The 27,499-nt window shown below is 36.5% G+C and overlaps 1 protein-coding gene and 1 pseudogene across 5 annotated transcripts in view; both read right to left on the minus strand.

Moving 5' to 3' along the window:
* Positions 1-27,499, minus strand: part of SPATA6 (spermatogenesis associated 6) — a 145,593-nt gene that overhangs the window by 23,829 nt on the left and 94,265 nt on the right. For 3 of the 5 annotated variants that reach the window (XM_041738805.1, XM_041738803.1, XM_041738807.1), the window contains one exon: positions 24,100-24,199. In XM_041738805.1, coding sequence (XP_041594739.1) covers positions 24,100-24,199 — 100 coding nt within the window. Of the gene's footprint in view, positions 1-7,123; positions 7,225-24,099; positions 24,200-27,499 lie in introns of those variants that run through there. The other 2 variants (XM_041738806.1, XM_041738804.1) reach the window with 2 other exon arrangements.
* LOC121481443 lies at positions 19,224-20,567 on the minus strand (annotated as a pseudogene).

The raw sequence follows: 27,499 nt of genomic DNA on the forward strand, positions 1-27,499 counted from the left end.
AAACTAAAAGACAACCTACAGAAAACCACAATGAGACACCACCTCACACCAGTGAGAATGGGGAAAATTAACAAGGCAGGAAACAACAAATGTTGGAGAGGATGTGGAGAAAGGGGAACCCTCTTGCACTGTTGGTGGGAATGTGATCTGGTGCAGCCACTCTGGAAAAATGTGTGGAGGTTCCTCAAAGAGTTAAAAACAGACCTGCCCTATGACCCAGCAATTGCACTGTTGGGGATTTACCCCAAAGATTCAGATGCAATGAAACGTCGGGACACCTGCCCCCCGATGTTTCTAGCAGCAATGTCCACCATAGCCAAACTGTGGAAGGAGCCTTGGTGTCCATCGAAAAATGAATGGATAAAGAAGATGTGGTTTATGTATACAATTGAATATTACTCAGCCATTAGAAACGACAAATACCCACCATTTGCTTCAACGTGGATGGAACTGGAGGGTATTATGCTGAGTGAAATGAGTCAATTGGAGAAGGACAAACATTATATGTTCTCATTCATTTGGGGAATATAAATAATAGTGAAAGGGAATAGAAGGGAAGGGAGAAGAAATGGGTAGGAAATATCAGAAAGGGAGACAGAACATAAAGACTCCTAACTCTGTGAACCGAACTAGGGGTGGTGGAAGGGGAGGAGGGCGGGGGGTGGGGGTGAATGGGTGACGGGCACTGAGGGGGGCACTTGACGGGACAAGCACTGGGTGTTATTCTGTATGTTGGCAAATTGAACACCAATAAAAAATAAATTTATTGTTAAAAAAAAGAAAATTTAGGTAGAATTGCTCAAAGACAAAAGGACAAAAATCTGAAGTGCTGACCTTGAATTGAGGTTTTTCTAATTCTTTTTTTTTTAAGACTTTATTTTTTTACTTATTTGAAACAGAGAGTGAGCAGGAGGGAGAGGAAGAGAGAATCTGAAGCAGACTATGCACTGGACACAGAGCCCCACATGGAGCCTGAGCTCATGACAGTGAGATCATGACCTGAGCTAAAACCAAGAGTTGGACACTTAACCAACTTAGCCAGCAAGGCCCTCCAAGGTTTCTCGAATTCTATAACCTGGTTTATATTATAAATGTAGTAGAGAATAATAAAGTCTGAAGGGAACACCATTTCAAGGCCCCTTAAATGCTAACTTTGACAAACTGCTAGAGATGAAGTGTGAAAAAAATCTGTGTGATGGTTAATTAAATATGTCAACTTGGTTCAGCCATGGTGTCTAGATATTGGGTTGGACATTTCCACGAGGCTTTTATGGATGAGATTAACATTTACATGTATGGACTTTGAGTAAAAAAGATTGACTGCTTCCATAATGTGGGTGGGCCTCATTCAGTCAGTTGAGGCCTTATGGACCAAATCCTGACCTCCCCTCAAGCAAGAAGAAATTCTGCCAATAGACTGCTTTGGATTTGAACTACAACTCTTCCCTGAGTATCCAGCCTATCTCATCAGATTTTGGGCTCACCAAATTTTCACAACTGCATAAGCCAACTCTTTAACTCTTTCTCTCTGTCCATATACGTGTATATAAACACACACACACACACACACACACACACACACACACACACACAGACTGTTCTGTTGCTTTTATTTCCTTGGAGAATCCTGACTCACACAATATGAGAATGAGAAACTCCTACAACATATTAGTTAGACTCTTCAGTACTTCATTTCTAACAATGGATAGAATAATTAAGACAGAAGATCAACAAGGAAATGGAAGATTTGAACATTATTAATCAACTAGACCTAACACCTATAGAACATACTCCAGACAATAGCAAAATATACATTCTTCTCGAGTATACACGACAAATTCTTTAGCAGAGACCATACCTTAAACCATAAAATGAGTTTCAATAAATTTAAAAGGACTGAGGTCATACAAAGTATGTTATCTGGCCACAGTGAAATAAAATTAGCGAATTAAATTTTATTAAAAACTCTCCTACAAAGATAAACTTATATAAAACATTTAAGATATAATTTTAAACATGCTTTTCTAGAGAATGATTGGGAATGTTTTCCAAACCATTTTTTTAAGATTTATTTATTTACTTGAGAGAGAGTGAGAGGCAGGAAGGGAGAATCTTCAAGCAGACTTCCCAAGGAATACGGAGCCCAAAATAGGGCTCAATTTCCTGACCAATGAGAGTATGACCTGAGCCCAAACCAAGAGTGGGACGGTTAACTGACTGAACCACCCAGGCACCCCTCCCAAATCATTTTTAAGAGACCAACCAAGGGCAGCCCTGGTGGCTCAGTGGTTTAGTGTCACCTTCAGCCCAGGGCAGGATCCTGGAGACCTGAGATCAAGTCCCACGTCAGGATCCCTGCATGAAGCCTGCTTCTCCCTCTGCCTGTGTCTCTGCCTCCCTCTCTCTCTCTGTCTTTCATGAATAAATAAATAAAATCTTAAAAAAAAAAAAAAGAGACCAGCCAAAACTTAAGGAAGACATTACAGGAAAGGGAACTTACAATCTAATCACTATCATTAACTTAGATGTAAATATCCTATCTCACTGGTTTGATTGCTAATATTTTCTTTGATGTATATATAATGACCAAGAGTTTTGTCCCAAGCATGCAAACATGGGTTAACATTTGAATAATCAAGTAATTTACCATATTAAAATAGAGAAAGCATATAATAATCCCAATGTCATAAAATTCATACATTTACAATGAAATTTTAAAAACCTCATTGAAAAAATAGAAGAAACTTCTGTAATCTGCCAAAGAATACCCACAAAATATGTATAACATGTATCATACTGAATGTTAAATTATAAAAAGCTTCCCTCTTTGGATGGCAAATAAGACAGAATGCCATCTATCACCACATTTATTTGATATTGCTTTGGAAATCCTACACAGGGCAATAAGGCAAGAAAAAGAAATGAAAGGCATAAAAATTAAAGAAGGAGAAATAAAACTGCCATTATTTACAGGTTATATTATACATATAAATGCAAAGAAAACTACCATATATTAACATTAATATGTGAATGCAAGGTCACAGGATATGAGGTCATTATACAAAAATCTATTACAGTCATTATACCAAAACCAAATAAAAGATACAATTTTAGGGCAGCTCAGGTGGCTCAGTGGTTTAGTGCCTGCCTTCTGCCTGGGGTGTGATCCTGGAGACCCAGGATCGAGTCCCACGTCAGGCTCCCTGCATGGAGCCTGCTTCTCCCTCTGCATGTGTCTCTCCCTCTCTCTCTCTCTGTCTCTCATGAATGTATGAAAAAAATCTTTAAAAAAAAGATACAATTTTAAAATACACAATTTATAATAGCACTAAAATATCAAATATGTAGGAATAAATCTACTGAAGTACAACTATGATAACTATGATATAATTGGGAGAAATTAAATATCTAAATTTTATAAGACACCATTTTAATGGATTGGAAAACTCAATATTGGTAAGATGTCCATTTTCCCCTAGTTAAAGCACAGATTCAAGGTAATCCCAGACAAAATCATAGCATGTTTTTTAAAACAGACAAGCTGATCTTGGAATCCAGATGGAAATTCAAGCAAGAACAAAGCTGAAGAACCTCTGCCATTAGATAACAAGAGTTAGTATAAACCTGTAGCAGTTGAGAAAGTATGATGTCAGAATTAAAGAAACGAATGAAACAAAAGAAAATCCAGAAAGATTTTCTTTTCACATTATATACAGTCATAATAAAACAGAATAGAATCCAGAACGATTTCCATGTAAACAGAGTAGTAAGGGAAAAATGGCCATTTGAAAAAGGATGATGGATCATAAACATAGGGGAAAAAATAAACTTTCATCCAAATCTCACATTATACATACAGATCAAGTTCATATGCATTGTAGATCTAATGTGAAAGGTAACATGATAAAAGAAAAAAAAATAAATAAAAGATTTTTAAAATAGGGGAATTTCTTCAGAATCATGGTTAAAGTGAATCAAAACGCTAATCAAAGGGAGAGGAAAATTGGGCTATATTAAGAACTTCTCTTCACAAAAGGACTTTTATTCAGAAAACAAACATGCATGTCACAAATTGGGATATATTCATAATATAAAACACACCCATCAGAAAATGTCCAGGAATTAAAATAAAAGACCTTAAGGTGCATATGGTACACACAGAACGAGTCTAACATGTGCTTTCTGAAAAGTACTACAAAGGCCAAACTGGATAAAAACAATAGAAAATCACAGCTAAGTATATAATATTAAACTGCTGAGAAGAAATGACAATGAAAAATACCTTAAAAATGGCCAGAGAAGGAAACTGTAGGAAAATGTTAGCGACAGTGTGATAGGCAGACTAAAGGTACCCAAAGATGTCCATGCCCTAATTCTCAGAACCAAAGAATATGTAACCTTGTATAGCAGCAGGGGATTTTGCAGATTTGACTAAGGTTAAGGATCTTGAGAAGGGAAGATTACCTTGGATTATCTGTGGGCCCAATCTAATCAATTGACTTTTTTTTTTTTTTAAGATTTTATTTATTTATTCATGAGAGACACATAGAGAGAGGCAGAGACATAGGCAGGGGGAGAAGCAGGTTCCTCGCAGGGAGCCCGATGTGGGACTCGATCCTAGAACTCCGGGATCACGCCCTGGACTGAAGATAGAAGCTCAACCGCTGAGCCACGCAGAGGTCCCAAACAAATGACTTCTTAAAAGCAGAAAAATCTTTCATGGCCATGATCAGACAGAAGGGAGATGTGATTAAGAATTAGGGTCAAGGGGCACCTGGGTGGCTCAGTTGGTTAAGCGTCCAACTCTTGGCTTTGGCTCAAGTCATGATCTCATGGGCTCCTCACTCAGTGGGAATCTGCTTGAAGATTCTTTCTCTCTGTGCCTCCCCCACATGCTCTTTCTTTCTCTCTCTCTCAAAAATAAATAAATCTTAAAAAAAGAATAAGAGTCAAGGGGGATGCAATGTTGCTGGCTCTGAAAATGGAGAGAAATGGCCACATGCCAAGGAATGTGGGTGATCACCAAGAGCTGGAAAATGCAAAAGTTGAACCTTCCCTGGAAACACTATAAAGAAAACAGTTCTGCTAACACCTTGAGTTTAGCCCAGTGAGATCCATGTTCAGGTCTATAGCAATGTAAGGTAATCAATTTGATCTACTAAGCTTGTGATAATTTGTTATGGTAGCAATACAAAACATAATATTTAGAGGCACAAATCTCCTCATAAAAACATATATTGTTTAGTGGTTAGATAGAATAATTCAGAGCAGACCAATACTCTTGTTGAAAACTAGAATGCAAAAGATGCATGCCATATAACTAGATGGTAATTAAAGACAAACATCTGGGGACCTGGGTGGCTCAGCGGTTGAGCTTCTGCCTTCAGCTCAGGGAGTGATCCCGGATCCGGGATGGAGTCTACTTCTCCCTCTGCTTGTGTCTCTGCTCTCTCTCTCTCTCTCTCTCTCTCTCTTCTCTAGTCTCTCTCTGTGTGTGTCTCTCATGAATAAATGAATAAAATCTTAAGAAAAAAAAAGACAAACATCTGTCGGGAGAAAAAGACTTTTGTAATAGAGCAAGTGAGAGCTGAAAGCTTTGAGAAGTAGTGAATTGTTACTTACCAGTTGCAATCACATTTACCCTAAGGGCACTTGACTTCTGGGAGCATCTAGAACTAGTCATAGAGCTGGTGCTGGCAGACAGAAACCAGGAGCTATCTTGGTAACTATGTAAAGCTGATGTTATAAAAACAGAGATGAGAAAGGACTCAAATACATGAATATTTTCTGAATGTTCCTGGTATGGAAATGTAAGGAACTAACCCTAAACTTTCTGAGAAGTAGGACAGAAATTGCCTCAGTTTCTTCAGAAGACAAAGATCTGAAAAACTCTGACTTGAAATGGAGGCTAATTACCAAAAAAAGAGAGGTGAGGTGAGATTTAAGGAAAGTTTGATTAAGGATTTACCTTACTGAGATTGGTAAACTGAGATTTACCAATACATCAATATAGCTTCAAACTAATTTTGTCTCTTTTGAATCAAGGTTAGCCCCTGATGCTACCTGACTAGTAAAGAGGGAAATGTCTCATCATCTGGAAAAATCTAAAGTTCTTTAAAAAATAATGTCTAGAATTTAACTATGAAATCAGTGGTACAGTCAGGACAGTACAACCAGTAAGCAAGAGTAAAAAAAGATAAAGGAAGTAGATCACAAGTGTAAGCCTGGTATCAAAATGAGGAAATAAGCACTTTAAATTATGATCAATATGTTCGAAAAAACAGATTAAAAGTTGAACAAAATATACATAAAGGTTAAGGATTTCCAGAAACATTGGCATTTATAAAAATTAAAGAGATAGTTTATATCTGAACATCAAATAGGATAAATAAAGAACTAAATAAATGGGTTTAACAGTATATCGGAAACAGGAGGAGACAAGATCAGTGAAGCAGAATATAGGTTCATAGGAAATGCTAATAAAAGAGAAAACAGAATGATAAATACAGAAAGAAGTGTAAGAAACTGGGAGACAACCGAAAGGTCTAGTAGATCTAACTGGACACCCAAGAAGGAAGGAATAAAGATAAATAAAGAAGAAAGGAGTTTAAATGGAGTGTAAGTATTCTAAAATTTTAACATCATCAAAAAACTGGCAAAGGAAAAAATTGTATTAGATTGTAATAGAGGATACATGTATTTTGCAGGGCAATATTAAAAGAATAATAAGCAAATACATACCCTATGAGTTAAAAGAGGGAGAAAAAGGAATAAAAATATCTCAGTCAAAGGAGACATGCAGGAGATTGAAAAAACAAACACTAACAGATCTGTCAGATAGAAAAATAGAAGGATGGTATAAACCCAACAACATCAGTAATTAAATGATTATACTAAATAAAGAGAAAGACTGAGTAATACAAAACTCAACTATATAATGTATACATCTTAAATATAGGGGCACAGAAGGGGCAAAAATAAAAAAAATGAAAAATACCAATCAACATTAACCAAAAGAAAGTTGATATGACTATAATAATATCAGACAAACTATACTTGAAGGCAAGAAGCTTTCCTAGAGGTAAAGACATTTCCCAATGACAAACAGGCCAATTACCCAGAAAAAAAATCCCCACAATCCAAACTGTATGCATCTGGTAAGATGGTTTCAGAATATGCAAAGCAAATCCATAATACATGATCAATTCATACTCTCTGGAATACCTATAATGGGAAAATAAAACCCAGAAAATACACTGTGTTAGCAAGGATGCAGAAATCTAGAACATTCAACCACTGATACTGAATCAGTTTTTTCTGGCAGTATCATCTACAGAAGAATACACATTCCTTATAACTCAGTAATTTCATTTTTAGGCATATATTCAACAGGAATACATATTTATGTTCATCAAAGAACATATATAATAATATCGATAGCAGTACTATTTGTATTAGCCCCAAATAAAAAGATCTGATAAATTTTGATATTTATTGAAATACTATAAAGCAAGGGTTGGCAAACTATTCTTTGAAGGGCCAAATCAGGGCAGTCTGGGTGGCTCAGTGGTTTAGCGCCGCCTTCAGCCCAGGGCCTGATCCTGGACACCTGGGATCGAGTCCCACATCAGGCTCCCTGCATGGAGTCTGCTTCTCCCTCTGCCCCCCCAATTTCTTCTCTCTCTCTCTCTCATGAATAAATAAGTGAAATCTTAAAAAAAAAAAAGAGAGAGAAGGACCAAATCATATATATATTCAGCTTTGCAAGTTATATGCTCTTTATCACAATTGCTCATTTCTGCTGTTGTAGCTTGAGAAGAGCCAAAGATAATATATAAACAAATAGGTCTATCCATATTCCAATATAACTTTATTTAAAATTTAAAAGTCTGGAATATGTTTGTGGGCTATAGTTTGCTGATTCCCACTACATAATAATAAAAAGGAAGCACAGGTATGTCATAAACATAATGATCAGCCGAAGAAATCAAATACAAAAGGGTAAATACCATATGATTCCATTTATGAAATGTTCAAAAACACATAAAACTAGTCTATATGTTGTTATATATTAGAATAGTAAGTTGTGTAGTGATTGAAGGAGGCACCAGAGGCATTTTGGGTTGTCATGTCTCTGACCCGGATGCTATTCATTCATGGGTTCACTTTTTAAAAACTCACTTTGTTGTACAACTTAGGATTAAAGATTAAAGTACATTATACTGAAATACAATTTTAAAAATTACCTAAAATAGCAATACTAAAAAATCCATGGGAAACATCTGCAACCAAATTATTTTTTATTTGCAACCAAATTAAATGACAAGATATTCCCATGAACTCTAAAATATCAGGAGATACTCATAAACTCCCAGTAGGTACATGAGATGGTAATACCATCTGTGGAGGAGAAATCAGAGGAAAACATTGAGGCATCTGATAAACCAAATAACTTCAAAGTAACAAAAATGAGTATTCACTCAAAAGCTTGGTGAGCAAATTCAGAAACTGGAACTGGAAAAGATTTCTCCCACTCTCATAGTGATGAGTACAAAGGATTTACAACAAATTCTGAAGGAGCTGGAGCAGTCTGGAACTCCTTAACTCTCAAAACTAATATGCCAAAGTCACCTTCCAAGATAAAACTTTACACTGTGTATAAACATCTGGAAAAAGAAGACAAACTGAGCAGTGAAGTAAAAGCAAAGGAAAGAAAAATTCTATATAAAAATTGGGAAGAAGAAGGAGCCAGGAAATGTCAGAAGCTAAGCTGCCATACTTTAGAACAAATGAAGACAGAAAAACAGAGCTCTCAAACTTCACATTAGAAAAATTCTAGGGATCCCTGGGTGGCGCAGTGGTTTGGCGCCTGCCTTTGGCCCAGGGCACGATCCTGGAGACCCGGGATCAAATCCCACGTCAGGCTCCCACTGCATGGAGCCTGCTTCTCCCTCTGCCTGTGTCTCTGCTTCTCTCTCTCTCTCTGTATGACTATCAAAAATAAATTTAAAAAAATTCTAAATCCTATGTCCCTTTCTAAAAGTTCATGAAAAAATAATTTTATAAAATAATCATCATAAATGGGTTAAATTTCATGAAAAGTTTTAAGAGGGGGAAAAAGACCAAATAAGGAGACCTTAATTAAAAAAAAAAAAAAAAGAAAAATCATGCCAGAAAAGTCATGCTCACAAAACAGATGGAAAATGTACTGTGTCTTCACGACCTGACAATTTGTCTTCCCAAGAGTAAATGATCTTATGAGAACAAGAAAGAAGCTTTAATTCTTTTTGATCTAGCCTCAGAATTCATAACTATTATTTCTGTAATAATCTATTGTTTACACAGATCATCCCTATTCACGCGTGGTGGGACAAAACTACACAGGGATGAGAATACTGGTAGGCAAAAAATCACTGATAACCATTTTTACTCCAAAAGTAAAAGAACAAATTTAAGAGAATTTAAAACAATTATAAGGATACTAACTGGGCTTGAAAAAAGCAGAAATGACACTAGAGAATCTCTTACTGCAGAAATAAAAGAACTAAAATCTAGTCAGGCCAAAATTAAAAATGTTTTAACTGAAAAAAAGCCCAAATGAATGCCATAAAAATGATGGATAGATAAGGCAGAGGAATGAATCAGTGATATAGAAGATTAGAAGTAATGGATCATGAAGGTAGACTTAGGGAACTCAACAACTTATTAAAATAGAATACCATTCATATTATAGGAGTCCCAGAAGATGAAGATAGAGGAAAAGGGGCAAACGGTTTATTTGAGCAAGTTACAGGTGAAAACTTCCATATCTGTGGAAGGATATAGGCATCAAAATCCAAGAAGCACAGAAAACTCTCAATAAATTCAACAAAAGCCAACCATTGCCAAGGCATATCATAGTCAAATTTACAAAATAAACAGACACAGAAAGAATCCCGAATGCAGCAAGGGGAAAAAAAGTCTTTAACTTGCAAGGTAAGATAGATCAGGTTTGCAACAGATCTATCCACAGCAACTAGGCAGGTTGGAAGGAAGGGGCGGCAGGATATATTCAATGTGCTTAATGGGAAAAAATATGCAGCCAAGAATACTTTATTCAGCAAGGCTGTAATTCAGAATAGAAGGAGAGTGAAAGAGTTTCCCAGACAAAAACTGAAGGAGTTCATAATTACTAAACCAGTCATGTAAGAAATGTTAAGGGGGACTCTTTGAGTGTAGAAAAATCACCAAAAGCTCCAATCAAAAGACACAGGGTATCAGAATGGATTTAAAAAGATCTATCTATATGCTGCCTACAAGATAATAATTTTAGACCTCAAGACACCTGCAGATTGAAAATGAGGATAAGGAGAACAATGTATCATGCTAATGGACATCAAAAGAAAGCTGGAGTAGCCATACTTATTATCAGACAAACTAGATTTTTAAAAAAGATTTTATTTATTTATTCATGAGAGAGAGAGAGAGAGAGAGAGAGAGAGAGAGGCAGAGACACAGCCAGAGGGAGAAGCAGGCTCTGTGTAAGGAGCCTGATGTGGGACTCGATCCCCGGACTCCAGGATCACACCCTGGGCCAAAGGCGGCGCTAAACCGCTGAGCCACCCAGGGATCTCCCAGACAAACTAGATTTTAAAACAAAGACTGTACTAAGAGATGAAGAAGGGCATTATATTATAATTAAAGGGTCTATCCATCAAGAATACCTAACAATTGTAAATATTTATGCCCCCAACTTGGGAGCACCCAAATATATAAATCAATTAATAATAAACAAAAAGAAACTCATTGATAATAATACAGTAATAGTAGGGGACTTTAACATCCCACTTATAGCAATGGACAGATAATCTAAGCAGAAAATCAACAAGGAAACAATGGCTTTGAATGACACACTGGGCCACATAGACTTCACAGATATATTCAGAGCATTTCAGAGTACACATTCTTTTTGAATACACATGGAATATCCTCCAGAATAGATCACATACTGGTTCACAAATCAGCCCTCAACAAGTATAAAAAGATTGAATCATACAATGCATATTTTCGGACCACAATGCTATGACACTTGAAGTCAACCACAAGAAAAAATGTGGAGGGACTTCAAATACATTAAGGTTAAAGAACATACTGCTAAAGAATGAATGGGTTGGGGATCCCTGGGTGGCGCAGCGGTTTAGCACCTGCCTTTGGCCCAGGGCGCGATCCTGGAGACCGGGGATCGAATCCCATGTCGGGCTCCCAGTGCATGGAGCCTGCTTCTCCCTCTGCCTATGTCTCTGCCTCTCTCTCACTGTGTGCCTATCATAAAAACAACAACAACAACAACAAACAAACAAAAAAGAATGAATGGGTTAACTAGAAAATTAAAGAAGAAGTAAAAAAAAGAATACATGGAAGCAAATGAAAATATGGCAGTCCAAGATCTTTGGGATGCAGCAAAGGCAGTCCTAAGAGGGAAGAATACTGCAACACAGGCCTATCTCAGGAAGCAAGAAAAGTCTTGCTAAAATACACAGCCCAATCTTACAGCTAATGGAGCTAGAAAAGGAACAGCAAACTAAAGCTGGCATAAGAGGGAAATAATAAAAAGCATAAATAAGTGATGTAGAAACAAACAAAAACCTCCAGTAGAACAGATCAGTGAAACTAAGAGCTGGTTCTTTAAAAGAATTAATAAAATTGATAAACCCCTATCCAGACTTACCAAAAGAAAAGGGCCCAAATAGATAAAATCACAAATGAAAGAAGAGAGATAACAACCAATACCACAGAAATACAAACAATTGTTAGAGAATACTATGAAAAATTATATGCCAACAAACTGGGCAATCTGGAAGAAACAAACTACCAAAACTGAAACAGGAAGAAATAGAATATTTGAACATACCCATAACCAGCAAAGAAATTGAATCAATAATCAAAAGTCTCCCAACTAACAAAAGTCCTTGGCCAGATAGTTTCCCAAGGGAATTCTACAACATTTAAAGAAGAGTTAATACCTATTCTTCTTAAACTGTTCCAAAAAAATAGAAATGGAAGGAAAACTTCCAAACTCATTCAATGAAGCCAGCATTACTGGGATTCCAAAACCAGACAAAGACTCCAATAAAAAGGAGAATTACAGACCAGGCCAATATCCCTGATGAATATGGATGCAAAAATTCTCAATAAAACACAGCCAATCAAATTCAACATCAAATTAAAATAATTATGCTCCACAATCAAGTAGGATTTATACCTGGGCTGCAGGGTTGGTTCAATATTCACAAATTAATAAATATGATGCACTGCATTAATAAAAAAACCATATTATCTTGTCAGTAGATGCAGAAAAATCATTTGACAAAATACAGCATCCATTCTTGATAAAAACCCTCCACAAAGCAGGGGATAGATGGAAAATACCTCAATATTATAAAGGCCATATGTGAAAGCCCTACAGCTAATATCATCCTCAATGGGGAAAAAACTGAGAGCCTTTCCCCTAAGGTCAGGAAGAAGACAAGGATGTCCAATCTCATCATTACTATTTAACATAGTACTAGAAATCTTAGCCTCAGCAATCAGAAGAAAAAAAGAGAGAGAGAGATAAGAGGCATCCAAATCAGCAAAGAAAAGGTCAAACTTTCACTGTTGGCAGATGATATGATATTCTATATAGAAACCTGAAAGAATCTACCAAAAAACTGCTAGAATTAATACATGAATTCAGCAAAGTTGCAGGATATAAAATCAATGTGCAGAAAATCTGCTGCATTTCTATACACCAATAATGAAGCAGCAGAAAAAGAAATAAAAAAATCGATTCCATGTGGAATTGCACCCAAAACGGTAAGATTCCTAGGAATAAACCTAACTAATGAGGGAGAAGATCTGTATTCTGAAAACTACAGAATACTTATGAAAGAAATTGAAGAGGACACAGAGAAATGGAAAAGCATTCCATGCTCATGGATTGAAAGAACAAATGTCGATAAAATGTCTGTCCTACCCCAAACAATCTACAAATTAAATGCAATCAAAATACCTGTGTTTTCCACAGAGCTAGAACAAACAATCCTAAAATTTGTATGAGACAACAAATCCTACAAATCCTAAAGGAGAACACAGGCAGAAACCGCTTTGACCTCAGCTATAGCAACTTCTTATTAGACACGCTTTCAGAGGCAAGGGAAACAAAAGCAAAAATGAACAGTAAAATAAAAAGCTTCTGCACAGCAAAGGAAGCTATCAATAAAAACTAAAAGCCTACGGAATGGAAGAAGATATTTGCAAACAACATATCTGATTAAAGAGTTAGCATCCAAACTCTATAAAGAACTTATCACATTCAACACCCAAAAAACAAATAATCCAGTTAAGAAATGGGCAGAAGACACGAATAGACAACTTTTTCAGATGGCCAACACACACATGAAAAGACGCTAAACATCACTCATCACCAGGGAATTACAAATCAAAACCATGATGAGATATCACCTCACACTTGTCAAAATGGCTAAAAGTAACAACATAAGAAACAATAGGTTTTGGTGAAGATGCAGAGAAAGGGGAACCCCCTTGCATTGCTAATGGGAATGCAAACTGGTGCGGCTACTCTGAAGAACAGTATGGAGGTTCCTCAAAAAGTTAAAAATAGAACTACCCTGTGATCTAGCAATTGCACTACTAGGTATTTATCCAAAGGATAAAAAAAATACAGATTCAGAGGGGTACATGGCAATCAGAGAAGGACAAGTACCATATAATCTCAGTCATATGGGGAATTGAAGAAAGCAGATGAACATATGGGAAGGAGGGGAAAAGAGAAACAAACCACAAGAGACTCTTAATGATAAAGAACAAATGGAGGTTGATGGAAGGAGGTGGGTGGGTGGGGGTTGGGCTAGATGTATGATGGCTATTAAAGAGGGCACCTGTGATGAGCACTGGGTGTTGAATATATGTGATGAATCACTGAACTCTACTCCAGTAACCAATATTGCGCTGTATGTTAACTAAATAAAATTTAAAATAAAAAAATTTAATTAAAAATAAAAGTTATATTCACAAAAATATTGAAAACATAATGAAAGACACATGACATACATTGGGGAAAAAAATTCAATCCAGAATAATCAACACCATGATGTAAGATGAAGGGGGGAAAAATGCACAATATTTTAGCTTGACTTTCCAAACTAAAAGAGCAAATCCCTCACAAGGGAAAGAAAATTGGATTTTAAGCAGATTTTGACAGAAACATTCTCTGTCACAATCAAATAACATATTTAAAGTAAAAAAAAAAATGTAAGCCAAGGATTTTTATATCCAGCCAAAGTAACTTTCAAGAATAAACACTACAGACAAAATATCATTACCACGCAACTCAGGGAATTATAAAGTTCCTTATGGGCAGGAAATTTGATTTTACGAAAAGATCTCCAGTGCTGTGCATAGTGGCAGATGCAGAGCATGCAGATATTTGGTTGAGAATGCTGAGTATATGTGAATTAACCTAGGCAGAAAAATATGACTAAGTTTAAGAGCTTGTATTCAAGCTGCTCTTAGTGTAAACCAATTTAAGATACTGAGATTAGTGTACAGTTTAAGCCAGCTGCATGCATGCAAATATGTGTGCGTGTGTATGCACATGTATATTTACATAGTTTGTTTTTGTTCAAAGGCACTAGGGAGCTGCTTACATAGTAGTACTAGTGGTACTAACATTCCTGAGAGAAGAGGTAAAGTAAAAGTCTGCAACTGGTATTTTCCTGGGGGCATTTGTGTATAGAGCATAGAACAAAATGCTAGGAATCTATGCTTTGTGCAACCACAGGTCCAATACATATACAAAATATGTGTTAATTGACTATTTTATGTTACTGGTTAGGCTTCTGGTCAACTACTATTAGTAGTTAAGTTTTGGGGCATCAAAGGTCATATGCAGATTTCTGACTGTGCAAGGAAGGTCTGGAGCCTATAACCCCCACATTGTTCAAGGGTCAATGGTAGTTTAACTTTTTATTTTTGAATATTTAGATTTACAAAACAGTGGCAAAGATAAAAGAGTTGTACCCGGGAACTTCACCCTTCAACCCGGTCCTCAAAGTTTATATCTTAATATAGCTATAGCTGATTTTGCAAACCTAAGAAAGTAACATTAGTACAGTAATTATCTCCACTGCAGACTTTATTTGGATTGCACCAGTTTTTCCAGTAATGCACTTCTATTCCAGGATCCAATAAGGATACCATGATGCTTTTAGTCATCATTTCTTAGTCTCCTCCAATCTGTGCCAAGTTTGTCCTTCTTTGTTTCTCATGACCTTGATGGTTTAGAAAAGTACTACTCAGGGATTTTGTGGAAAGTTTCTCAATTTGATTTTGTCTGATATTTTTTTCATGTTTAGACTAGGGTTATGGGTTTTGGGGAACAATGTCAGAGAACAGTGCCCTTCGTATTACTTGATATCAGGGAATACAGGATGCCAGCATGAGTTATTAATGATGTTAATTCTGATCACTTTGTGAACGTGGTGTCTACCAGATTTCTCCATACTTTATTCATCAGAAACAAATCACTAAGTCTAGCCTATGCTCAAGGGAAGAGGAATTAAGCTCCATACCTCATGAAAGAGGCAATATCCACTATTATTATTTACAATTCTCCTGTAAAGAAGATGTGTCCATTCTCATTCTTAGTCATTCATTGTTTTGCTTATATCAATATGTACTCATAGATTTTATTTTATTCTTTCAGTTATAGTCCAAATATTGCTATTTATTTTGTTGATCAAATTATTCTAGCAATGGTCACTGGGACTTCAGATGGGCTCCTGTGTTCTTTTGATATGCTCCTGTTCTCCTTACTACCCCCCTTCTTTTATTTTAAAGGCATTTCCTCACATTCCATACTGCAAAATATTCCATCCTAATCTTGTGTTTTCCCCGTCCCAGCCTCAGAATCAGCTATTGCTCCAAGAGTCCCGATAACTTTTACTGAATATGGGTATTCAGAAACCAAGATCTGGGAGAGCTGGGTGTGCTCATTGCTATTGGGTTGCCACTCCTTTTGAGACTTTTAGAGAACAAAACTAGGAAATATGGAGGTGTACTAATCTCAATATATGCTCATATCTATATCTGAGTCATTCTCTCTGTATATATATCAAAATAAACATGGATGTAACATAGGGTATACTATGATTAAAAATCTGGCTGTCTTTACGATTTATTTACTTACTTGTTCAACTCTCATATAAATGTAAAACTCTCATATAAATGTAAAGTATTTTCAGAATTGCTAATCCATACCCTTGTAAGAATCACACTCATCTAATAGAATACGGCTTGGCAAACTTCAACTCCCAGGGCATTTCTGGCCCTTGCCTATTTTTGCAAGGCCTGATAGGTAAAAACAAAAAATTTTTTTAAGTAACTGGGGGAAAAAGTTTCATAAATATCATATAAAATTCACATTTTAGTACATATGGATAAAGTTTTACTGGACTACAGAAACACTCATCTGTTTACGTACTGTCTATGTCTGCTTTAGTGCAGTAACAGCAGAGTTGAGTAGTGTGACAGGGACCCTATGACACAAAAAATATTTACTCTGGCTCTTTAGAGAGCGCTCTATTACAAATCGCTGCAATAGAATGTAGTGATTAAATAGTTCTTTTTGTCTTTAGCCTCATAGTATCCAGCCAAAACATAATACTCCAAAGTCATTTAGGTAAGCTAATTTAAAGCTATATCTTGTATTTTTAGAACCTTTAGATTCATTTGTTATAATCTGCATTAAATCTTCAGAAGCCCAAATATCACACTTGTTATTTTTTATTTTTTCATTCAGTAAATTTCTTTCTGATGTATATTTCTAGTAGTTTTGACAAATGCATAAGGTAACAAATACATAAAGTAACAAATGCATAATGCAACTTCAGTATCAGCTCCAATACTCTAAAAATCTCCCTGTGAAACTAATTTCTTTGTAGTCAACCTCTTCTGACTCACCCATACTTTAATATTTCAACAATGTCACTCACAGAAATAAAATCATACCATTTTATAAAGCTTTGAGTCCTAGCTTCTTTCACTCAGCAAACTGAATTTAAGACTAACCATGTTGTTATGTGAATTTAAATCTCACTTTTTTGGGACGTCAGGGTGGCTCAGTGGTTGAGCGTCTGCCTTCAGCTCAGGGTGCGATCCTGGGATCTGGGATCGAGTCCCACATCGGGCTCCCTGTGAGGAGCCTTCTTCTCCCTCTGCCTGTGTCTCAGCCTCTCTCTCTCTCTCTCTCTGTCTCTCATGAATAAATAAATCTTTAAAAAAAATAAATCTCACTTCTTAAAAAAGATTATAATTTTAGAGATGGGAAAGGAGCAGGCAAAGAGGGAGAGAGAGAATCTCAAGCAGATTCCCTGCTGAGCATGGAGCCTGACACAGGGCTTGATACCACAACCCTGAGATCATGACCTGAACCAACATCAAGAGTTGTCAGGTGACTCTCTAGTTCATCCTTTTTTATTGCTGAGTTATATTCCATATAATGGCTATACCATAGTTTGTTTGCCATTTGCCTTTGAAGAACATATTGACTGCCTCTAATTTTGGGCAATTATGAATAAACTTTCTACAAACATTCATGTACAGGTTTTTATGTGAACCTAAGTTTTCAATTCATTTGGGGAAATACCTAAGTGTAGGATTGCTGGGTTGTATGATAAGTGTGTTTAACCTTATACGTAATTGCAAAACTATCTTGTGGCTGTACTACTGGGCATTCCCACCAGGACTGAATGAGAATTTCTATTGCTCCACATCCTTGACAGCATTTACTAGTATAAATTTTTTTTTGGTTTTTTGTTTCTGTTAAACAATTCTATAAGGTGGCAGTGGTATCTCATTGCAGTTTTACTTTCATTTCTATGATGATTATTGAGCATCTTTTTATGTTTATTTGGTGAAATGTCTGTTCAGATTTACTGCCTGAGTTTTTTTTTTATAATAAATTTATTTTTTATTAGTGTTCAATTTGCCAACATACAGAAAAACACCCAGTGCTCATCCCGTCAAGTGCCCCCCTCAGTGTCCGTCACCCATTCACCCCCACCCCTTGCCCTCCTCTCCTTCCACCACCCCTAGTTCATTTCCCAGAGTTAGGAGTCTTTATGTTCTGTCTCCCTTTCTGGTATTTCCCACACACTTCTTCTCCTTTCCGTTATATTCCCTTTCACTATTTATATTCCCCAAATGAATGAGAACATATAATGTCTGTCCTTCTCCGATTGACTAACTTCACCCTCCAGTTCCATCCATGTTGAAGCAAATGGTGGATACTGCCTGAGTTTTAAGAGGACTTTTTAAAAATTTTGGATGCAAATCCTTAGTCATATATGTGATTTGCAAATATTTTCATCCAGACTATGACTTGTCATTCTATTCTCTTAACAGTGTCTTTCACAGAACAAAATTTTTAAATTTTAATGGAGTTCAAGTTATCAAATTTATAAATGGATCATGTGTTTGGTGTCATACCTTAAAAGTAATTTACAAATATAAATAGATTATCTACTATGTTTTAGGTTTATTTTTAAATGTTCACTTTTAAAAATCCAGAACCATGCCTTGAAAAGACAGCAAATGCAAAGTCTCCATTTAATTGACTTTGCACTTTTGTCAAAGCTCAGTTGACAATATTGATGTGGGTCTATCCTGGGGGATCTATTCTTTATATGTCTATTATTTAGTCAAACCACACTGTCTTCATTGTTGTGCTTTATAGTAAGTCTTAAAATTAGGTAATGGATCCTCCAACTTTGTTCTTTTTCAGAATTATGTTTTTGGTTTTTCAATTTCCTTTGCCTTTCCATATACATTTTAGAATCAGCTTGTCAATTTCTACTAAGAAGTTTTGATACGGTTTTAATTATGATTCCACTGAATCTAGAGACCAAATTGGAAAACTGACATCTTCATATTGACTTCTCCATTCTGTGAACATGGTGCACTTCTTCATTTAGTTCTATCTTCTTTGATGTTCAACAGCATTTTGTAATTCTCAGAATGTAAATACTGCACATATTTTGTTAGGATTATATCTAAGCACTTCAATTTCTGGTGCTATTATAAATGGTATGGACTTCTTTTCTTTTTTTTTTTTAAGGGTTCAATGTTCAGTTTCCTTTAATTACCCCATCTCCCCGAAGGGCAGGTACAGGCAGCTAGGCGATGATGACAAGAGATGTTTACTTGAAGATCTTGCCCTGATTGAAGGTTTTGCCCACATGCTGGAAGGCCCCCTCCCAATAAAAGTACTCTCGAACCAGCGTCTGGGTCTCCTCGCTGCCAGGATCCAGTTTCCGCCATGTATAGGACTCGTAGTCCACCTGCCAATCTGGACTCAGCGGAAAGGCAAGCTCCTGGCCTCAGAAGACCCAGACTCCAGATATGGAGCTGCTGTTGTTGGTTCCAAAGAGGATGACACTGCAAAGGCATTCTTCCTCAGCTTGTCCAACCGTTGGAACATTCCAGTGATGAGGTTACAACTCATAAAGGTCTGAGTGAGCTCCTCAGGGAAGCGGTACTCAGCGTACCACAGGGACCAGCTATCCTTATCGAAGTGCTCATTGCACACGGCAATGCCACAGTGAGAGTGTCCTCATTGGAATACTTGCGCTTAAATTCGTCCAACACAAAGGTACTCTTGGGCAGGTGAGCAAAGGGGTCTTTGGCCTTTGGCTCAGCAGCCAGTGCCTGCTCACATTCATCCATTTCCTCCTCAGGAGCAGGGGCAGCAGCCTTCTCCTCTTTCTGCTCAGCCTGGGGCTTCTGCTTCTCTTCCCGAAAACCCTTCTCTTTCCGTGGGGTGTCTTTTTTAGGTTGGCTCTCTGCAAACTTTTTAGCATCAACCTGGGTCACCTTCTCACAGAGTTTCACCTCCCCCAAGACAGCCCAGAACTGGGGCTGGTTAATGCAATGTAAGGAACCAGCGGTTGGTATTGGGGAAGGCCTGGTGGAAAGAAGGCTCCAGGACCTGTTTATAGAGCCTCAACAGGGTGCAGACAACTGTGATGTCAGCCAGTGTCACACGTTCACCCACCAGAAAAGTCCTCGTCTTCAAATGAATATCCAGGAGCCCCAGAATTCGCCTCACTTCCTCCTTTGCATTCTCTGTGGCCTGCTTGTTGTGGTGCATGATACTCAAGGTAGGAAACACCCAGGTACTGGCTGGGGGCACTATGTCGCTATCAGCAAAGCTCACCCACTGCACCACCTGGGCTGCTGCCTCTGGAGGACTTCCCTGCAGTTCCTCATTGCTCACATAGTAGGCAATGGCATTGCTCTCAAACACACAGAATCCATCGTCACCCTCAAATGCTGGAACCTTGCCGGCAGGAAATTTACGGAGAAATTCAGGGGTGTGGTTGGTTTGGCCAAAGTGGAAGTGGGGTGGTACGGGGAGCACGCGGACCTGAGCCCTGCTGTACTGAGCAGCAATGAGAGCCTTGAAGGCCCTCCAGTTTTCAGGATATGTGTACAGGTTCCCGGCCGCCATGGTGATTCCGCAGAGGAAGGCTGGTATGGATTTCTTAATTTAAAATTCCAATTATTCATTGCAGATATATAGGGGAAAAATTGGCTTTCTTTGTATTTTGTGACCCTGTTAAACTCACTTATTAGTTCTGAGAGCTCTTCTGGAGATCCTGTGGATTTTTCTGCAAAATCATATCCTCTGCAAATATGTTTTTTTTTTCTTACTTTCCAATCTGTATCCCTTTTATTTCGCTTTCTTATCTTCCTGCATTGTCTAAGACTCTCCATATGATGTTAAAAGAATGTCAAGAGAGAGCATCATGGTTTCTGAAAGACTGAATATTCGGTCTTTCACCATTAAGTATAACATTAAGTATAATATTAGCTATAGGTTTTCAAAGATGCTCTTCGTTAGGTTGAAAACATTCCCTTCTACGTCAGCTTTACTTTATTAACAGTTTTAATATCAGTGTAAACACAGAAGACAGGACTAGTAAGCTAGAGGACATGTCTCATGAAAGCATGCAATCTAGAGAGAGAAGAAAGTAAAGAATTAAAAATATCAAAATAAGCATAAGATGCATATGCATCTAAAATTTAAAAAAAAAATTTTTACCTAAGTCTAAAAATCTAATACAAGTATAATTGGGAGTTCTACACAAACAAATAATGGGGCATAAGCACTGTTTAAAGAAAGACTGGCTACAGGTTTTCCAAAATTGATGGAAAATACCAACCTTCAAATTTAGGAAGCTCTGAAAACTCAACATAGAAATCAATCCAAGAATATGACATGTTAGGTATATAATAGTAAAATTACTAAATGCAAAGTTGAAGAGTAAATCTTAAATGCAACAGAGCAGATGAAAAATCCTCATATTACTTCAAAGACGTAATAGCTTACTTTTCAAGACACAAAAGAAGCCAGGAGACAATGGAATAGTTTCTTTAAAGTACCAAAGAAAATAACTACCAACCTAGAGTTTTATATCCAATAAAATTATCCCACAAAAATTAAAACCAAGATGTTTTCAAACAAAATCAGAATTCATAGCCAGGGGAATGTCAAGAAAGAAGTATTAAAGGCAGAAGGAAAATGACCCTAGAATCCATAAGGGAACATGGAAGTTAAGGAAAGAATGAAGAATAGAAAGAATATATAAATGACCAACATGAATAAACATTACTACATAAATAAAATTAATTTCTTGTGTTTTATGTATATAGAATTAAAATGCATGCCAAAATTATGCAAAAAAGGGGGGCAGGTTAAAAGAGGGTTAAATGTTTTAGGGCCTCATTATTTTTAGGGAGGTCAACAAAAAAATCATTTATCATGTATGCATGTTGAAATCTCCAGAGCCACCAATAACAGAAGAGTTAAAAATGAATAACAAGTTAATAAAAAAGAAAGTTATAAAAAATACTAATCCAAACAAAAGCCACATCAACCTACATAAAAATTCTAGATCTTAAGTCTTCAAAAACAACCCCCTGTGCTACTCATAAGATATGCACTTTAAATATAATGATTAAAAGATTAAAATGTATAACTCTCAGGTTATGTTTTAACAGGTAGTTAGAATTACCTGAAAAAGTCTTTGATGGCACCTTCTTTATTTTTTTGTTTTTGTTTTTGTTTTTTTTTTTGACGGCACCTTCTGAAGCTGAATGTATATATACCCTATGTCTGGGAAATTCCAAATAGGAAGAGTACATACATACCCAAAGAAGAAGAATACAACAATACTCAAAGTATGCATAAAATGCTTATAGCACCTCTGCAATAGCCCAAACCAGAAACAACCTAAACGTCCATCAAAAAAGGAAGAATAAATCAACAGTAGTGTTTTCATATAACAATCACCATACAGCAGGCAAAAGTAAAGAATTATTGTTGATGGGGATCCCTGGGTGGCGCAGCGGTTTGGCGCTTGCCTTTGGCCCAGGGCACGATCCTGGAGACCCGGGATCGAATCCCACGTTGGGCTCCCGGTGCATGGAGCCTGCTTCTCCCTCTGCCTGTGCCTCTGCCTCTCTCTCTCCCTCTCTCTCTCATAAATAAATAACTATCATAAATAAATAAAATTTAAAAAAAAAGTTTAAAAAAAAAAGAATTATTGTTGATTATAAGATATGTGCAGTACCAAGAAGTCTGAATTGTAAAGTCAAAGTGAAACAAGTCAAAGAAGCAGATATTGTAGAATGTCATTTATATAAAGATTAAAACACACAATACTAATCTTACTATTAAAAGTTAGATAATGGGGATCCCTGGGTGGTGCAGTGGTTTAGCGCCTGCCTTTGGCCCAGGGCACGATCCTGGAGACCCGGGATCGAATCCCACATCGGGCTACCAGTGCATGGAGCCTGCTTCTCCCTCTGCCTGTGTCTCTGTCTCTCTCTGTGTGTGTGTGTGTGACTATCATAAATAAATAAAAAAATTAAAAAAAATAAAAAATAAAAGTTAGATAATGTTTACCCTTGGAGTGGCAGTAGCTGAGAGGAAAGAAAAGCTTCTGCAGAGCTGGTAATATTTTATTTCTTGATTTGGGTAGACAGCTTATACAGGAGTGTGCTGATTATTATAATTCATAGAGTTGTTACTTATGATTTATGCATTTTCTATATGTATATTGTATTTTGAAAACAAGCTTAATTTTTAAAAAGGTTTTATTTATTTGAGAGAGAGAGAGAGAACACACAAGCCAGGGAAGAGGCAGAGGAAAGAGGGAGAAGCTGGCTCCTCGCTGAGCAGGGAGCCCAATGGAGGGCTTGACCCCAGGACCTTGGGATCATGACCTCAGCCAAAGTCAGACACTTAACTGACTGAGCCACCTAGGTGCCAGAAAACAAGCTTAATTTAAAAACAGTTATACATATAGAAACTTAAAACTGTACAAACTCATGGAATGCCAAATAATCCAGTTATATGGTGAAGACCAAGCCTAGTTCCTAATATGACACTCATGATAAATGATTCAGTAGACTACTGACTGAAACAAACAAAAAAATCAAACACAAAAAGAATACACTGCAATTATTCCCCAGCTGTCCTTCATATATATGTTTGTTTGTCTTACCTCAGAAAATATTCTCACACTGATGTTCTCTAATATTACACCTGGTAAACCTGATCTTTTCTTTTAAATATTTAATTAACATAAAAATAAGCTGAGAAGTTTATTTCAAAATAATTATTTCTGACCCCACTTTACCATTTAGAACAAAATCTATTTGTAGGAAACGGAAGTGTTTTATACTGGGCCACAGGAGTCTCCATACTTTGAAGGCTATGAAATAATTATCATAAAATTACTACTTACTGACTATGAGATAATTATTAGTAACATTGTTTAGAGTTCAGATGATATCAAACATTTTGCATAACGACTCAGGCCAAGCCAGAAGTTAAGAGATGTTGCCTTTAGCAAAACCACTGACTTCCATCATTTGGAGGTTGTATCTTTTTTCTTCTCTTCCCAGTGGTTAACTATTACAAGCTTTAAGCATCTTGAGTGGTTTTCTTGCCCAATTAGAAAAGGCCTTCAAGAAAATATTTTAGAAACTAACATATAAATGTCTTTGATGAGCCTGATGTGATTTCAAGACATTTTTTACCCGGTCATGGATCTCATCGCAGTTTGAAGGTGAACACCAATCAGAATGGAATCTGTAGACATAAAAAACAAAGGTGACTTGTAGCCAGAGGGAGAGAAAAATAAATCTTTCCAAATGCCAGACACAGAAAGTCATTTTTTTTTTTTTTACCTATCCCCATGTGATAACATAGAAAGATGAAAATAGCATATTTTCTTCATTGACCAAGGATGAGAGGCAGATGTAAAATCAGGCCCTGATTCTCTGCAGACATATTAAGTCTTTGTAATATGTGCAATAAGTGGTCTTAATAAAGTTTGATGTGAATTAGGGAGAGCATACCTATATATATCTGACCACTTTAATGATCTCCTTACCTAATTTGTTAGAGCTTTAGCTCCAAATAAAGATACAGATGCTCATGGGCAGCCCCAGTGGTGCAGCGGTTTGGCGCCGCCTGCAGCCTGGGGTGTGATCCTGGAGACCCAGGATTGAGTCCCACATCGGGCTCCGTGCATGGAGCCTGCTTCTCCCTCTGTCTGTGTCTCTGCCTCTCTCTCTGTGTCTATGAATAAATAAATAAAATCTTTAAAAAAAATATACAGATGCTCAGATTAGAACAATTCCATGTATAGTGCCTTTAAAATTAGTTTTTATTTTCCAATAATTTCATCATACTCTCTTAAATTATGTAGAAGAAATTCCTTTCTGTATACAGAAAAATAAAACTAATTTTATGAAATGAAACAAAATGTTTAAATAGATGAAAATATTATTTAGAATCCAATTATGTTCTTACTCCCTCAGAATACATAAGAACATAAAAATTGAATGATCCTCCCTCAGCACAGATAACACTTCTCTAGTCTCTCCTGTAAGTGTGTTTTTTAAGTGAATATTGAAAAACAGGAAAATGTGACTTTTATTAAAACCTGAGTCTGGGAATAAAGAGCGAAATAAAGCAACCGTTCTTCTTTCTTATGCCCTTCCCAAACTCAAAATTGGCATTAGTATAACTAAGCTACTTTATCAATCTTATAAGTAATAATGAAAATCTCCAGGTCCATCTTATTATAATTCATCATATCAAGTATTATTGATATAATTCCTTCATAAAGGAATGGATACTAAAATGTTAACTGCTTACACTTTGCCTGTTTTCTCCCAGCTTGTGATGGCAAAGTTATTATTTTATATGTTTACTCAAAATATAAACTCTTAATCAGGAAAAATGATTTACATGAACTGTTTTTTAAAGAACACAGTCAATAATGGATGATCAGCTATATCTAAATTTTAATCTCCTATATTTGTAAAAGGAAATATTACTGGATCTACACAAATACATTGTCCAATTTTGTTATTTGCCTATGTAGGTAACATATCTTGAAAACCTGAGATCCAAATATGCAGTTCCAAGAGGATCTCTTCAGTGTACTATGAGAGGATCCACTAGTCTGTGCTGTGGTATAAGAAATGATTGCCCAACAATCTTTAACTTCATTTACAAAATTCGAAACCGTAAGCATGATTAAAAGGAATATCAGCTACTTTTTAATTAGATTTGCTAGTATTTCTTAGTCTGATTTTAGTAATAATTCTACAGCCTAATACATATAAGTCATAATATTAATATTTACTTTTGGAGGACAAAACTGTTTCTCAAATGTAACATTTATAATAAAAATTGCAACCGTTTTATGTGTGTTAACTCCATTGAAGATATTTTTTTAAATGGGCTTAAAGCAAAAAGCACCTTCACTATAAATAAAGAAATTCATTTGCTTACAGTCACTAAGAGACTTTTCGAAAGCCTGTTTATTCACATTCGTGATTAAGGAGTCAACATTTTATAATAATCCTAGAGGAAAACTTATTTTATCTTAATGACTATTTACCCAGTTAAACTCCTATAGCTGTATATCTTGTCATAGTCCCAATTTTGCCGGGGGCATACAATCTACATTTCCATCATTTCAAATTGGTTACTGATTCCACTGTATTTTATAAACACCCTCTAAGTATACTGCTCACCAACCTAAAAAGCCGTATCAGAGAACGTATTATATTTAAAGGTGTAGTACTGAGTGTGTTCAAAAGGATGAAATGTTTCTGTTCCTGGTGATATGTCCTATAGACACTTTATTTTCCTTTATAACTAAATCAAAATCTTTTTTAGAACATACATTCAAAGTAGAGGTGTTCTACCCTAGTGAAAGTAAAAAAATTTATCTACCCTAAAAAGTACCTCAATAAAAGTTTATTAATTCCTTTAGATGAATTTAAATTCTTTTATTTTAAAAGTACCTCAACCTTCCTCAAGTGATAGGTGACAATATTTCATATTAGAGCTACTTGTTTCCTTCTAGAAAAGAACTTACTACATCTACTATCAAGCATCAGAATAAATGTGCAAATGCCACTGACTACTGGAAGCCATCACCTGCACTGGAATATGAAAAAGAGACAGCTGACTTTAGCTAACCTCAGTGAAGAATTTTTGAGTATAGCCTCAGTGAAGAATTTATCAACTTGGGAAGACAGACTTCAAAAGCTGGGACAAAATTACAGACAGGGATAAAATAATGTGGGACTAAAATTCATACTGTATTACAGTGGTAGACAACTGGAGAGCTCTGTGAAATATGTGAAAAGGCAGAAAAATAAAACAATATTTATAAAAACATATCCAAGGAGATACAGGAGAAAAATTTGTTGAAAACCTACTGAGATGGCAAAGAACCAAATGACAAAACCACAAGTGCTTAATTCTAAACGTAAGTAAAAAAAGAGGAGCACTGACTACATGCCTGAACATCTGAGCAGACACAGTAACTACACAAAGTCCCCTGACAACTGAGACACAAGTTACTGGGCCTCAGCAGAAAAAATCTCTTCAAAAGTTTCTCTTGAACTTTAAAGCCTATAGAAACATAGATATGTTTCTCTCTCTCTATAAATACATAGGTCTATCTTCTAATCTACCTGTCTATCTATGAACTCCATGACCCTGAAGGCAGGATTCTAATGAATCTAGAAGCCACATGAATCAAAATTCCCTATGTCAGGATTAGGGTCTCCAGCAGACCTTCATACGTCCATGTGGAGACTTACAGGGCTAATTTGGAAACACAAATCTATCTGTTCAGAATAGGGATGTATTAATACAGCTTCTAAATGGATAACTCTTGCTCAAATCATTGGTTTTGAGATGAACTTTTTTTTTTTTAATTTATTTATGATAGTCACAGAGAGAGAGAGAGAGGCAGAGACACAGGCAGAGGGAGAAGCAGGCTCCATGCACCGGGAGCCTGACGTGGGATTCGATCCCGGGTCTCCAGGATCGCGCCCTGGGCCAAAGGCAGGCACTAAA

This window comes from Vulpes lagopus, chromosome 23 (assembly GCF_018345385.1).
Source record: "Vulpes lagopus strain Blue_001 chromosome 23, ASM1834538v1, whole genome shotgun sequence".
Lineage (NCBI taxonomy): Eukaryota > Metazoa > Chordata > Mammalia > Carnivora > Canidae > Vulpes > Vulpes lagopus.